The sequence below is a fragment of the Rattus rattus genome, chromosome 4 (assembly GCF_011064425.1).
Source record: "Rattus rattus isolate New Zealand chromosome 4, Rrattus_CSIRO_v1, whole genome shotgun sequence".
NCBI lineage: Eukaryota > Metazoa > Chordata > Mammalia > Rodentia > Muridae > Rattus > Rattus rattus.
The window spans coordinates 86,006,975-86,022,385 of record NC_046157.1 but is presented as its reverse complement, the minus strand read 5'-3'; the positions used below and the strand labels follow the sequence as shown (position 1 = coordinate 86,022,385).

Below are 15,411 nucleotides of genomic sequence, written 5' to 3'. Positions count from 1 at the left end.
TCTAAGGACTGCTGAGAGCAGGAGGAATAGTCTTCTAGGAAGAGCACACCCACTGGTTATCCAATTCCGAATGGTCACCCCTGAAAGTGTGCATGCAGATCACATTACACAGATGAAGCAGGTTATGCTTAGGAACATATATGTATATATACTTATATTTGTGCATGTAACAATGATTAATTTTTAAAAGGCAATGAATTTAGAAGAGAATGAGGAAAAGTATATGGGAGGGTTTGTGTGGGGAAAAGGGAAGAAAGAAACGATGTAATTATATTATAATCCCAACATATAAAATAAGGAAAAAATACTTTATACCTAGAGTAATTACTATGTATACCTAACATCATTAAATAGTGATACAAGAAAGAATGTAATGAATATAATGTAATAATCTAAATAACATGAGCCTCTGACATTTATCAGATTGGTCTGAATAATCATCAAAAAAATAGTAACAAAATTTTAAAGGAATACCAACGACCATAATTGGGATATTCTAGCACATATGCATACACTATACAGACTAAGAAGATTATGTTTACATATTTAGAAATGAATATATTGATATGTTTTGATAAATATGTACATATACATCTATATTTGTATGTATATTTGATATATATATGTATCTCTGTATACATACACATATATGTATATAATTACAAATTACAATATACAAAATTAAAGAAAAGGTAACGAGTTCTTGGGGCATAAATTTAAGAGAGAGAAAGGGCATAAATACATGGGAGAATTAAAAGGAAGAAAAGGAACTGGGACAACACACAATTATAATTATGCAATTATACTTTAATTCTTAAAAGTATGGGGAAAAGAGGGCAGGAAGATGTAAGGGAGACAGGAAGGAGACCCCAGAGGAGTAAGAGGGGAGGGCAGAGAGTTGCTATGAAGAAATATACTCTATTCGTCTATGACTTTCACAAAGGATAAATAAAAACACCATTTAATAATGGTAATTTTCCTCCTTAAAGATGGAGTTCTCACCTAACTCTACTGAAGTCATCTTATTCTAAATACAATTACTGGATGAGGGCGGGCTTGTGGAAATGGGGTCTAAGTCCCTTCTTTCTTATTCCATCAGGTCCTGAGTAGATATGGCCTCTTTTTTCCCTTCTCATTGTGCCCATTTAGAAGACCATAGAGATCTGTCACTCTCCCGGGAGACCATGTACGACGATGAAGAAGATAAATCGCACCCAGGGAGAGGATAGAGACAACTCGTTTGGTTTATGTGCTTCATAACTATTCCTAAGACGCTGTGCTCTTGGGGAATTAATTAAATTATGGCCCAGTATGAGCTGTAGGGAAGAACGGTGGCCCCAGGAGGCATCCGGAAAGGGGACATGGATGATAAATGTCTTTGAAAACTATGAGTTAAAATCTTTATGCTCCTGACTTTTTCAGGACTGATCCCAACCGGTATCAAGAATAGCATGAGGTTCACACAGCCCGGCAGGTGTGAAAATTCTGCAACTGAATTAAATAGGTCCCATTATACTTCGGAAGGAGTTCTAATGGGTTTCTATGGAGTGCAGCTTAAGAACATCGTGTTTCCCCTTTGTATCTCAGAATTCCAGCACAGCTTGTGGTTACTAATATTATACTTCAATCTATCCGTAAGATGGGGAAAATGAACAAAAAGCCTTGTCTTACCTCCAGGAATATCTAGACATTAAACTATCAAAAGGACAATTAAAAGGATCCCACTTAGGAGTGAATGCTAACTATAAAATCATTAGTACGTATATAAGAATGCTCACGCAGTGAACTGGCTTTCCACATATTGTAAGAGAGATTAAATTTAATTTAAACTTGATTCTAGAGCTGAAGAGATTCTTTTAAAGCACTACAAAAATTTGTATTGGTTTCTAGTCTTTAAAAAAATTTAAATTCACTTAACCAGATCAACTTTTAAGTAGCTATCAGGATTTCTTTCTTTTTTGTTTTACTCTTCATTAAAGCAACATTATTTTTCATTAATATTCAACCATCTTTAGGTTCCTGTAAACTAGCAGATCTCTTGTAACTCAATTATTTGTTTTTTAAGTCAAAATTGAACTTGACGTTAGAGTCGATTAGTCACTAGTCACTTCCATTGATCCTCCTCCTTATTAACCTCATTAAAGAACTGAGGCATGGTTTTTCTTATCTACTGCAAGGGGCTTTATATTGCTCCACATTTTTATCTAATAAAAATAAATATATTTAGACTTAAATTGTTGACTATGCTCCAGTAAATTATCCCCTACTCACGTTCAATCAAACAGCCCTAATGAAATTCAGTGGATCATAAATTTAAAAAAAATTAGTAAATTTATGAAAGTGGTTGGGGGTTGGGAAGACAGGTCAATAAGAGGGAAATCAACAAAATTCATTACATGCATGCATGGAAAGGTAAAAGAAGTTTTAAAACTTAAAACAAGGCTTGGGTTGGTTTTGTATTCCTTGTTCATTTTTCTCCCTTTGTAGACCATACTTTTCGTACTAAAGCTTCTTTCTTTTCTAGTTTGAATAGGACAGAAATATGGACAAGTTGTATTATAAGCATCTAAACTAAAAGTTTGTTTGTGTATTTTTTGTTTCATTTTGTTTTTGCCCTTGAAACAGAGTTCTTCATAGCTGGGAGCTGACCTCAGCCTCTTGTCATTAATTTGGGATGACTTTGAACTCTGATCCTCCTGCCTTTACCTCCATGTTCTGGAAGGTTCTGCCATTCCTGCCCGAATGACATTCCTAGTTTTGGACTTTTGTTTTGTGAGATGGGATGCCTGCTGTGCTAGGAAGGCAACCATTTTTGTTTTAACTTTCTTGGTTGAGAGATGGGGTCTTCTACTGTAGCTCAGGCTAGCCTGGAACTCCCAATGCAGCCAAGGTTAGACTCAAAATCATGGCAGTCCTTCTACCTCGGCCTCTCAAGTGCCAGGATTACAGGTGTCAGTTGTCACACCCAGATCAAATGCAAGATTTAACCCAGAAAAAAAGCTTTTGTTAAATGTTATAAGGTCCCCTTCTTAAATAAGCTTCAAAACCAAAGATAAAATTCTTTCTTTCTCTAGAATCACACTCCAGTCTCATTTCCCGTGTTCCCTCCTCCTGCTCTCATCTTTTGGCTAACTCGACTTTCCTAATTGGTTTAGTATCTACTCTTGGCCATGCCATTCTTTCCATACGAAGAGGCCTCGGATGAGACGTGCTATCCCTTCTCTGAGGAGGTATTAGCTCTTTTAAAAAATGACTTAGTTTTAGTCGTACACACATATGTGGGTTTTGGATGTGAGTTCAGTTGCCCATGGAGACCAGAAGATCTCCATGGGACCCTTTGGACCCTCCTGGAGTTAAAAATAGTAATTAGCTACCCAAAACCAGGGCTGGGAACTGAACTCATACCCTTGCAAGAACAGCGTATGCCCTAACCACTGAGCCATTCTTCTAGCCGTCCAGCCTAGCATCAGCCTTTAAAAAAAAAAGATTGCATCTGACACTATTGGCTAAGTGATTCTGATTGATGTTAAAGCCAGTTTAAGCCTCTCTGTAAATGTTTACAGTTTTGTTTTTCCTTCTGTGGCTCCTCAACTCTTCCAGAGGACTTTCAATTAGCTCCACCCTTCTACATCCAGTACACGGCTGCAAAGAAGTCCTGTGGGGCCACACGCACACACACTCCAGTCTCCTGGGACAGGTGACCCATTATTAGAAGGGTCAAACTTTCAGGACTCAGGGACTTGGAAATTTGAATCTCCACAAAGGAGTAACTCTGTGACAATAACGACATCCAACAGTCCTTAATTTCCCCCTGGATTTCACTGTACCATAGGAAGATCTGTTAGGAGCGGAATTCAGAGGGGTTGGAATGATAGTTCTGCCTGCAGCTTGTAAAGGGAGAGTGGATTTACTCTCTTTTGCATGTAACCAGCATGTATTCCGAGGCTACTGCCTTCAACTTCCCTGTTAAGCAGGGAAGGTTGGTGGCTTATATTTAGAGCAAGAAAGCATCCTGTTGTCCTTTGGGTCTTTTCCCATTTAATTGATGAATGAAATTATACATTTTTAAAAAAAATCCTGAGTGATTATTACTTTCATGTGTGAGCAAAGAAATTAAAATGGAGATGGTTCTTCCACTGTTAGCTTTCTCTCCCCTGTATGACTGTGAGTCCAGTTCAACCAGACACTCATGGCCCCTCCCTTTGTAATATTTAAATAAACCGCATTTCTCTGTTATTGCTGGTGTGGGAGGCTGGCTTTTTTTTTTTATTTCATTTTCTTTTTCTTCTCAACATCTTTCCTTGCCAAGAGGATCTAACAGGACTCACACCAAAGACTCCAGTGTGGTTCTTGTTTGTCCTTAGGATGATTGATGAAGGCTTCACGGACAGGGCTGCTGCTGGACTGTGGAACACAGTGATCCATTTAAGAGTTTTATGTGAACAACTGCCTTTTCCCTGCCACTGGCTTGATGATGAGGAGCCTCGAAATAATAATAATGATAATATAATAATAATAATAATAATAATAATATCCACCATTCGCATATAAGTTGTGGAGCTTCAAGACGCTGTCAACTAACTACCTTGTAAGATAACCAAAGTGTCGTGTTTCTGAATTTTTGCTGAGAGGGAAACTTCAACTCCTGCTTGTAGCAAAGGATTGTCCCTTGGGGACTTGCTGGGTGTTTGTTTGTTTGTTTTGTTTTGCTTTGCTTTGTTTTGAATTGATTCTTGAAAACGTGTGTTTTCTTCTTCTAAGGAAGTTTTGAACTTCTCCACTTCTCCCATGGGAGCCCTCCCAAATGTCAAACAACAGAAGAAGAGCTAAATAAATTATGACGGACCTAAACACTGAGGCTATGTGGCCATTAAAATTAATGTCATTTTCCTAGTATGATTGTGCACACCTATAATCCTAGCACTTCGGAGGTGAGGCAGGGAGATCAAACGCTTAAGGATATCCAAGGCTATACAGTGAATCTGGGGTCGACCTAAGCTATGACATGAAACTCTGTCTCAGAGGGAAGAAACCCCGAAAACTTAAGAAAAACAAAACCAGAGGATTTATTTGGCTGGTTTGTTTGTATAATCTTGTAGTCCAAGGATGTGATCCTAATTTTTAGAAAAATTTTTACATGCCCGACTCACGCTCCCCACCCCCCAAAAAAAACCCCACTAGGGTGGATTGCAAGATAGCACAATGCAGAAAGTACTTGCCACACAAGTGTGAGGTGCTCTGAGCTGCATCCTCGACCTGCATAGCTAAGCCCCATGCAGCAGCAGGCTCTCAGCTGAGAGCCAAGGAGTGGAGAGAGGATGCTCTCTGGGGCTCACTGGTTAGCTGTTTGGCTAGCTTTTTGAGAGAGAGAGAGAGGGGGAGGGGAGAGAGAGAGAGGAGAGAGAGAGAGAGAGAGAGAGAGAGAGAGAGAGAGAGAGAGAGAGAGACTGTCTCAGAAGGTCAGTAGCACCTGAGGAACACACTGAGGCTGACCTCTAGCCTTCATGAATACATGTTTGTACCTATGCACACATGCACAAAGGTATTGTAGCACCTCCTGTGCCTCTCTCTCTGTCTCTCTCTCTCTCACTCTCTCTCTCTCTCTCTCTCTCTCTCTCTCTCTCTCTCACACACACACACACACACACACACACACACACACACACACTCACAACCAAACCGTTGTCCAAAACTTCCTTGGACAGGATTATGAACTACATTTATTCCCTTCTTAGTATAGTTCTGTTATCTTTATTTTTCACTACATGAATTCTTCGAGAAGCTTGTCATCTTTCTTTTATAAAATAGCATCTTATAAATCAAACAATAAAGTAAAGAATTACTTTTGTTCTTAGTATAAATATTTGAAAGGGTGTATTATTAGTGACTTTTAGGTTGATTACTGTATTCTTTGCTCTTTTCCTTCCTGAAAGGGGCCACATAGTTATATAACACAGGCAAGCACCACGTTGAGGGCGTTGATAGGCGTCAGCTCTGTCTTTGTGTCTTTAAGCTCCACTCTCAGGAAATTCAAGTCTGGCCTGAGTCACTGAGTAAGGAGGCTCTAGTCACAGCAAAGGGTGGGCTGTGGCAGAGGGCTGGGCAGGATGCCTGGAGAAGTCTGAAGATGCAGTACCAATGTCAGAGGCAGTGGGCAGCTGAGTGTCTGAACTGGCCCCATTGATGTCCAACCTCACACTTCAAAATCAGAACAACACACATGTACATCTTATTAGGTGATGTTGTGTAGATAATGGTTGCCCATTAGATTTTAATTGCAAATTTAACAAGATAGAAATAATAATAATAACAATAACAACAACAATAACAACAGAGCAGTTTGTTGCATTATGAGGCTTAATGTTTCATTACTACAACCTTCTTTGCATCATCACAATTTTCCGTTCTCATGTTCAGTTATGCTCACCGAAGGTTGGTGATCACCTTAAAAATATATTTTCCTTGTTCTAAGGTTACTGGAGCACGGCATTTAAACATGTTATCCAGTTGCATAGTGAACGCACTAATTTTGAATGACTTCTTTCATTTCCATTGGAGTCCCTGGCCTCTCCTAGTTTTCTTTTCTCTCTTTCCCATGCAACGTCCAACCTTTTCAGAGCATCAGGCCATTTATACTCTGAGGGTTAAGAAATATCACGCGAGTAAAGTTCTCATGAGTTCAAGCTGCACCCAACCACAAAGGCAAGCCATTTGTGGCAAAAAAAAAAAAAAAAAAAAAAACAAAAAAAAAAAAAAAAAACAAAAAAAAAAAACCCAAAAAACAACAACAACAACAAAAAAAAAACCCGTCTTTCTGAGAGGCAGACTAACGTGCTTGGATACGAGCAGCGCCCAATAATGAGTAATCTGAAGTAGATTCATTCTTACCTGCTACAAGTGGGAGAAGCGCAAAGCCACATTTCAAAAACAATTCCTGTTTTGGAGACACTGAAACAAGACTCCTGTCTTGTTTCCTTGGAGTTCTCTCACAAGGATCCTGAATCCTCACCCGACTCCATTCCTGGACCACGTTCTGACATCATGGCACTCACCCCAAGACCATGCTGGCTCAGGCAGCTTCCTGCTGATGGCCGAAAGAATGAAAGGCAAGAAATCCAGGATATTTCTGCCCCAGATAAGGCTCTGGAGCAGTCATCTTCCTCAGGGAGACAGATTTCTCTAAGTTCCCCTGCACTCCCGGGTTATTTCTACGCATCTTCCTAGACCCTGTGAATCTTCAAGCTGATTTTTTTTTTGCTTTATTTTGTGATGCTTGGTTATTTAAAAAAAGAGCAAAGCAATGTTTCTCTTTAAATTTCAAAAGGATTACTCTCATTAATATTTACAAAAGTGTAATGAAGAACAAGCGATGATAAAGTTAACAGATAGGGGAAATAACTTTAGAACATATGTTGATGTTACATTTAGAAAATGCAAAACAAAACAAAAAAAAAACACCGCTTATAAACTTCTGAGTATCTAGAAAGAAAGTACTTTTGCTAAAAAATAATTACAATTAATCAAGGCAGATTAATGCGATTGCATTTCCTTTCTATGAGTGTAACCAAATTTTACACAGCGGGGTTATCAGGCCCAATGTAAGGGAGCATTGCTAGCTCAATAAATGTTTCCAGCTTTCAGTTCCCTCTCTCTGCGTCTGCGTCTGCGTCTGCGTCTGCGTCTGCGTCTGCGTCTGCGTCTGCGTCTGCGTCTGCGTCTGCGTCTGCGTCTGCGTCTGCGTCTGCGTCTCTGTCTCTGTCTGTCTCTGTCTCTGTCTCTGTCTCTGTCTCTGTCTCTCTCTCTCTCTCTCTCTCTCTCTCATTCTCTCTCTCTCTCTGTGTGCATAAATGTGCATACATATGTTCAGCCATGCCACAATATTCCCATGGATGCCAGAGATCAACTTTGTGGAGTCCTCGGTTCTCCATGTTTACTTGAGTTTTGGAGACTGAGCTCATACCCTCAGGTTTCCCTGGCAAGAACCTCCACTTACTAAGTCATCTTTTTGACCCAGCACAGATTTTACCTAAGGAGTAAGGAGATGTTTGTATTTGGAGAACAGCTATTTCTGTATGATTTGGTCAGCTTGAAGCCACAAGTCACTAGCAGATTCCTGGAGGAATGTGCAGTGGAGAGACAGGTTATGGAGTGCTTATTTCCAGGGAGGACAGCATAGGAGTTCTGTGTGAAGGAATATGGAAATGAGGAGATGGTCAGGTAAAAGTCAAAGAAGGGTTGAGCCAAATCACGCTTTCTCACAAACTCCATGTTAGCTTTTACTGTTTCCTTGGAAGGATTTGCCTGTTGGGTGTAAAGGATGAGCTAGTCTTCCCCCGCCTTCCAGATGAGGTACCAGGACCCACTCTGCAGAAACTGAAGAAATAGTGTGGCTGGGCAGCGGAGTGGACCTAGGCTATGTGGGCGGGACCTAGAAAAACATTGACCAGAACAGAAGAAGAGAAAAACTGAATATACAGTTCGGCTTCTCCAGCGAGAGAGCATTGAGTGGGAAGTGGGAGAAGTTAGCTGAGGGATCTCCATGGCTGTTTATGTTTTAATAAAGGACAGAGGGAACAGGGGAAGGTGAGACTCTCCTAATTAACTGGAAGGAGGCAGGGGGAGGTTTTTGCTCTCGTGTTACAAGAATAAATGGAGTCGCTGAACCATCCTTTGCCTTCTCCAGCGTATGAAGTGAGTCACTTAATGGAATGGAAGGAGAAATCAGGGTGATTAGGGTTCCTTTGTTCAAAGCTCTGACTTCTGAAGTCTTTCTCCATTCAAGAAGTGGAGGTTGCTCACCCAAAGTGCACTGACTCGAAGTCTTTATTCAAAGTAAGGTGCTTAAAATAAAGTCTCATGAAGATTAGCGCATTGCCCAGCTGGGACAGAAGTACAAGCTATTCACATAGATGGAAAGGAGTTGCGAGTGTGGCTTACCGTTGGCTTTATTGAACTTAATTTGTTCAGCTATGAATCTTAATTTTCCTTGGCGAAAGAATAATTGAATGAGTCTCAGAACTCATCTGACAAAATCTGAGGACCAGTTTTGATTCAGTTGAAACTTTTTGATTAAGGTGGATTGACACTGATTTGTGCTCTTGTCTCCTGGATTCTAATGACATTTTAGTCTTCCTATACACTGTTAATAAAAAGTAGTACCTGAGGGAGACAAATAACCCTATTAAAAATGGGGTTCAGAAGAGCTAAACAAAGAATTCACAGCTGAGGAATGCCGAATGGCTGAGAAACACCTAAAGAAATGTTCAACATCTTTAGTCATAAGGAAATGCAAATCAAAACAACCCTGAGATTTCACCTCACACCAGTGAGAATGGCTAAGATCAAAAACTCAGGTGACAGCAGATGCTGGCAAGGATGCGGAGAAAGAGGAACACTCCTCCATTGTTAGTGGGATTGCAGACTGGTACAACCATTCTGGAAATCAGTCTGGAGGTTCCTCAGAAAATTGGACATTGAACTACCTGAGGACCCAGCTATACCTCTCTTGGGCATATACCCAAAAGATGCCCCAACATATAAAAAAGACACGTGCTCCACTATGTTCATCGCAGCCTTATTTATAGTAGCCAGAAGCTGGAAAGAACCCAGATGCCCTTCAACAGAGGAATGGATACAGAAAATGTGGTACATCTACACAATGGAATATTACTCAGCTATCAAAAACAATGACTTTATGAAATTAGTAGGCAAATGGTGGAACTGGAAAATATCATCCTGAGTGAGGTAACCCAATCACAGAAAAACACACATGGTATGCACTCATTGATAAGTGGCTATTAGCCCAAATGCTTGAATTACCCTAGATGCCTAGAACAAATGAAACTCAAGACTTAATGATCAAAATGTGAATGCTTCACTCCTTCTTTAAAGGGGAACAAGAATACCCTTGGCAGGAATAGAGAGGCAAAGATTAAAACAGACACAGAAGGAACACCCATTCAGAGCCTGCCCACATGTGGCCCATTCATATACAGCCATCCAATTAGACAAGATGGATGAAGCAAAGAAGTGCAGGCCGACAGGAGCCGGATGTAGATCTCTCCTGAGAGACACAGCCAGAATACAGCAAACACAGAGGCGAATGCCAGCACTGAATTGAGAATAGGACCCCCATTGAAGGAATCAGAGAAAGAACTGGAAGAGCTTGAAGGGGCTCGAGACCCCATATGTACAACAATGCCAAGCAACCAGAGCTTCCAGGGACTAAGCCACTACCTAAAAACTATACATGGACTGACCCTGGACTCTGACCTCATAAGTAGCAATGAATGTCCTAGTAAGAGCACCAGTGGAAGGGGAAGCCCTGGGTCCTGCTAAGACTGAACCCCCAGTGAACTAGATTGTTGGGGGGAGGGCGGCAATGGGGGGAGGATGGGGAGGGGAACACCCATAAAGAAGGGGAGGGGGGAGAGGGATGTTTGCCCGGAAACCGGGAAAAGGAATAACACTCGAAATGTATATAAGAAATACTCAAGTTAATAAAAAAAAAAAAAAGTAGTACGCTTTCGCTATTCTTAGCAAAAGTAGTTATTAAATAACTATTGCACTACTATGTGTGAAACATCTGGAATAACAATATAACAAATGAGTGGTCAAGCTGCGAGATTTCCTTCATATTGATATAGTTTAGGTATTTTTTCCTTTTAATTAAAAATATTCATTTTTACATTTAGAACTATAGAACTGGATTATAGAATATTTAAGCCTAAAAGTATTCTATATTCCTATTTAAAATAAGCATTTTTGCTTTAACTTCAGAAAGTGTGGCACTCATTGCATATTTGAAACCTTTAAGATACAAAATTAATTGTATTGTATTTTTATTTGCCATAGATATAGTGATTTATCATAAGGCCCATTTCCAAGTTATTTAATTTTTAAAAATGTATTACATTATATTTGTTCATTTTAGGTGTGTGTGGGGGTTAGAGATGGCCTGCCTGTGTGTCACAGCACACAACTGGAAGTTAGAGGACAATTTGTGGGAGTTGGGTTTTCCCCTCCATTATTTGAGTCTCAGGGATCAAACTCAGGTCATCTGGCTCAGGAGAAAATGCCTTTACTCACTGAGCCATCTTGCTCAGCCAAATTACTGAATTTTTTAAAATATTTTTCTCAGATTTCATATATAATGCAGTGTTGCCATCAAATATTGCTTACTATCTTAGGGTTTTACTGCTGTGAACAGACACCATGACCAAAGCAACTCTTATAAGGACAACATTTCACTGGGGCTGGCTTACAGGTTCAACAGTTCATTATCATCATGGGGAGAGCATGGCAGCATCCAGGTAGGCATGGTGCAGGAGGAGCTGAGAGTTCTACATCTTCGTGTGCAGGCTGCTAGCAGAATACTGGCTTCCAGGCAGCTAGGATGAGGGTCTTAAAGCCCATGCCCACAGGGCCTCACTGTCTACTCTCTGGGCTGAGCATACACAAATCATCACACTTAACAAATTCCCACCAGGGTTCTGTAACAAAAATGGACATTACAAACAACCTCATCCCATAGTGTGTTTCAGGCTCAAAAGAGGCAATAGCATACAAATTGTAGCTCACTGAACCTCATGAGTGCAGAGTGAGAAGGCTCCATCAGTAAACGACTTGCTTTGCAAGCACAACCATCTGAGTTTGGGGTCCCAGCACTCACAAGAAAAGGCAAGAGTGGGGGGAAATATCTATAGCCCCCACTTGGGGGCAAGTGGGGTGGCAGGTGGAGTCCTAATGCTCATTGGCCGGTCAGTCTTCCTGAATCAACAGCCTTCAGGATCAGTAAGAGATCTTGTTTCAAATAAAATATGGAGAGCAACTGAAAGAGACATTCAGTATGGCCTCTGGCCTGTCATGTAATGCACACATTACATACAAATTACTTAGAACAGTGCCTGGAACTCAGTAGGAACTTGTGGTCTTAGTGAGTGTCCTTTTAATCAATTTAATTTCAGCCCCCCCGCCCCGGGAACTGGGCCCCACAAACAAGAGTTTTAAGAATTTTGTTTGACTCCAACACACATCTGTCTTTGCCTCTTCAGGGATGAGGGGAGACGCCTACTTCATTGGAATGAGGAGCCTGGGGCAGCAGGCATCGGTCCCTGAAGATGGGGGACTTTTCTTCCTCTGCTGCATAGACAGAGACTGGGCTGTCACTCAGTGTTTTGCTGAAGAGGCCTTCCAAGCACTCACCGACTTCAATGATCTCCCCAACTCATTGTTTGCCTGCAATGTTCACCAGTCCGTGTTTGAAGAAGAAGAGAGCAAGGTAAGACACACGTTTTGAAGCACGGGGGAATTGGACAAGAGCCTCCTTTCCCATTTGACGTTGATCTTTTGAAAGGTTTTAGATGTGTCTCCTCGACTCTGCCTTGGGAATTGGTTATCAGGACCAGGAAAGGCCTGGCCAGTATAAGGTAGCCGCTGAGGTGGAGGTGTGCCTGACTATTTGTATGAGATTGTACGGAATGGAACCTGGTCATCAGTGGCTTGTAGGTCCTGCTAACAGAAGAAGTGGTGTACAGGATCTGGACTATAAGAGGCACTTGAGCAGATTTTTTTAAACCCTTAAAAGCTTTCTTTCCACTCATTCTGCCAAAATGTTACCCCTGTCCCCACCCTTTCATCAGTGTGGTGACTTTCTGGGATGGTCAGAAGAGAGCTAGCAGGCCATCTGAGGTTTTCTCTGCTCATGTGTACCTTGATAGTTGTTGTTATACTGTGTTACATTGTTCACCAACAATGGTACTTTGATATGATTGTGAAACAAGGTTGAGTTTGAATAAGTGTTTTCTGGTTGCTCATTTTAAGAAGCCAACTTGTGATGGTGAAAATGTTCCTGGAAATCGCAGTAAATATTCCATTTGGGGATTCTTCTTGAGTTTATTTCAGGTTGCAGATCTTTTACATGGGATAGCTGGATGGGTCCAACCTTCCTGCATAGATGTGGATGCTGATGTATAAATGTTTACCATTATACTATGCTGTAATCATTGGTATTTTGAAGGAAAAATGACCTTTATTTCTTAACTAAAGCATGTGGCTTTGTATGAGATGGGAACACTTTCTGATTTGCCATTTTGTAAATGTTAGTTCTTTAAATTTCTGAAGTCCAGACTTGTTGACTGAGCACAGTTAATTGGAAATTTGGTTTCTGAGTTTTAGTGATATTTTTGTGATTGTTCTTAATGAGCCATGGAATAAAGCATTATATGTGTATGGGGGGAGCAGGTATTTCAACCCATTTAAAGACACTATATAGCAATATCGCTTTGGCCTTGAACAATTGAAATTGTGGGCTGAAAATAGCTTGAAGTGCAATGAATTATCTGTGATTAGAAGCTTCAGGCCCATGATTAACAGGCTATTTAAGGCAGAAAAGTAGTTCATGCCGTGAAGAAATAGGGATTTCGTTCTTGGATTAGAAAGCAGATTATAGGACAGATTATCGTTTGTTCAGGGTGGGTTGTTTGCTCTGGAATTTACTTGCCATGAACAACAAAATAAGGCTCTCCATTTTCTCCTTGTGCCTTCCATTTATCCAAGTGTCACAGTAAAGAGGATTCTCCTTGGAGGCCTAGGGGAGGCTTCTATTCTTTCATGATTAAATACTGGTAGTCAGTTGAAACAATAGGTACCTAGGAAGGTACTGATATTTTTAGAAGTGCAATTGTGTCCTGGAGAAATGTGAACAAATTCACCTCTGGGACAGAGAACTGATGACAATGTAACAATTCCGTCTTGGTGAACTAAATGGGTTTTTGAGACCTACTTAAAGGAGTGTGGGCAAGGGTAACATTACAGGGCTTGAAATGACCCAAAGGCAACTGCACTGAAAGTTACCTCAGCACGGGTGCAGGTCAGGAAAGCCAGAGCCCTGGAGTATACTGCATGTCTACAGGCAGCTTGATAAGTAGGAAAGTGTCTCAACTCCTCAGTAGTCCTCCCTACTCATATACCCTTGGGGAAGGAGTGTCTTTCTGCAAACAGTAGGTTTTAGGGATTTCCTGGGAAGTCTGAGTTGTTTATTTCCCAAGTCTTGATTGCCTCCCCTTAGAATTCTCTGAGTCTTAATGAGCCTCCTTTTAGAACTTCCTTAGTCTTAATGGCCTTCCCTCTAGGATGGGATGTTTTAAGCTGGAGAAAACAGGTACATGTGTGCAGTTCAAGACTGGCTGATCAACTGAGCTTAAATTTTGAACCCTGAAGAATAACGCCTAGGGGCAGACATTTATGGGAAGGTTGGCCCATGTCTGTGTGGATCTTCTGGATCTTCTGAGTTGTGATTGGGAAAGGGGTTGAAAAATATTTTCAATATTTATCTCAAAGTTATTGTGTAGCAGTACAAGACAGAATTTAGTTTTGAAATAATTTGATAATACAATTGATAAAATGATGTAATAAAATGAAACCACGGGTTGGGGATTTAGCTCAGTGGTAGAGTGCTTGCCTAGCAACTGCAAGGCCCTGGGTTCGGTCCCCAGCTCCGAAAAAAAAAAAAGGAAAAAAAATGAAACCACTATCACATAATTATGATACTAATTTATAGCTAAGGAAGTGAATTTTTAAAAATTAATACATTATTTAGTGCATATCTGTATATGTATGTATAGCATGTGTGTGTGTATGTGTGTGTGTGTGTGTGTGTGTGTGTGTGTGTGTGTGTGTGTGTATGTAGAAGCCAGAGGACAATTTACAGGAGTTGATTCTCATTCTCTTCTTCAATCATGTGGTCCTTAGTTATTGAACTCAGGTTGTCATACTTGGGGGCAGTGCCTTTCCCTGCTGACGAATGAGCTTTCTCTGTCTCATTTCACCATTGGCCAGTAGCTACATCATCATATTTGGTAAAGCAGACAGGAAGTCTTCTACCTTGGTTCCTTCTCACAGCCATCAATTGTGGAAAGTTTCTAGAATGTTAAATAATCTGATGTAGATTAGATTATTTTATTTAGTCAAATATTCATGTATGTACACATATTACCCACAATGTGCATATTTATATATAATACATGCTATAGATGCATGTAATGTAATCTATGCAGTGTTATCATACATAAACAGTATCCCCTGTGACGTGGCTAGTGTTTGCATAGCAACGTCTCTCGGAAGTGCCTGTATTAAAGGCTTATAGCCTAGAGTGGTAATAGAGAGGGTGTGGAACTTTTAAGAGGCAGAACAAACCAACTCTAGGTAATTGGGAGATTTCCTTTCAAGTACATGTCAGTTCTCAGGTCTGTTGTAGACCAACCATGAGGTGAATGACTCTGCTCTGCCATGAAGTATTGCCCCACCACAGGCTCAAAGCATCATTGGTTGTAAGCCTGTATCCTCCCAACTTGTAAACACAAACTATCCTTTTGTGTCCTTGCTAATATTTGTGGCGCACTAACAGGAAAC

The 15,411-nt window shown here is 40.6% G+C and overlaps 1 protein-coding gene across 1 annotated transcript in view; it reads left to right on the top strand.

Annotated features, from left to right (window-relative positions):
- Positions 1-15,411, top strand: part of Rcan2 (regulator of calcineurin 2) — a 217,072-nt gene that overhangs the window by 22,428 nt on the left and 179,233 nt on the right. The window contains exon 2 of the mRNA XM_032900686.1: positions 12,054-12,280. Within this exon, the coding sequence (XP_032756577.1) occupies positions 12,056-12,280 (225 nt within the window). The 5' untranslated portion in view covers positions 12,054-12,055. The remainder of the gene's footprint in view (positions 1-12,053; positions 12,281-15,411) is intronic.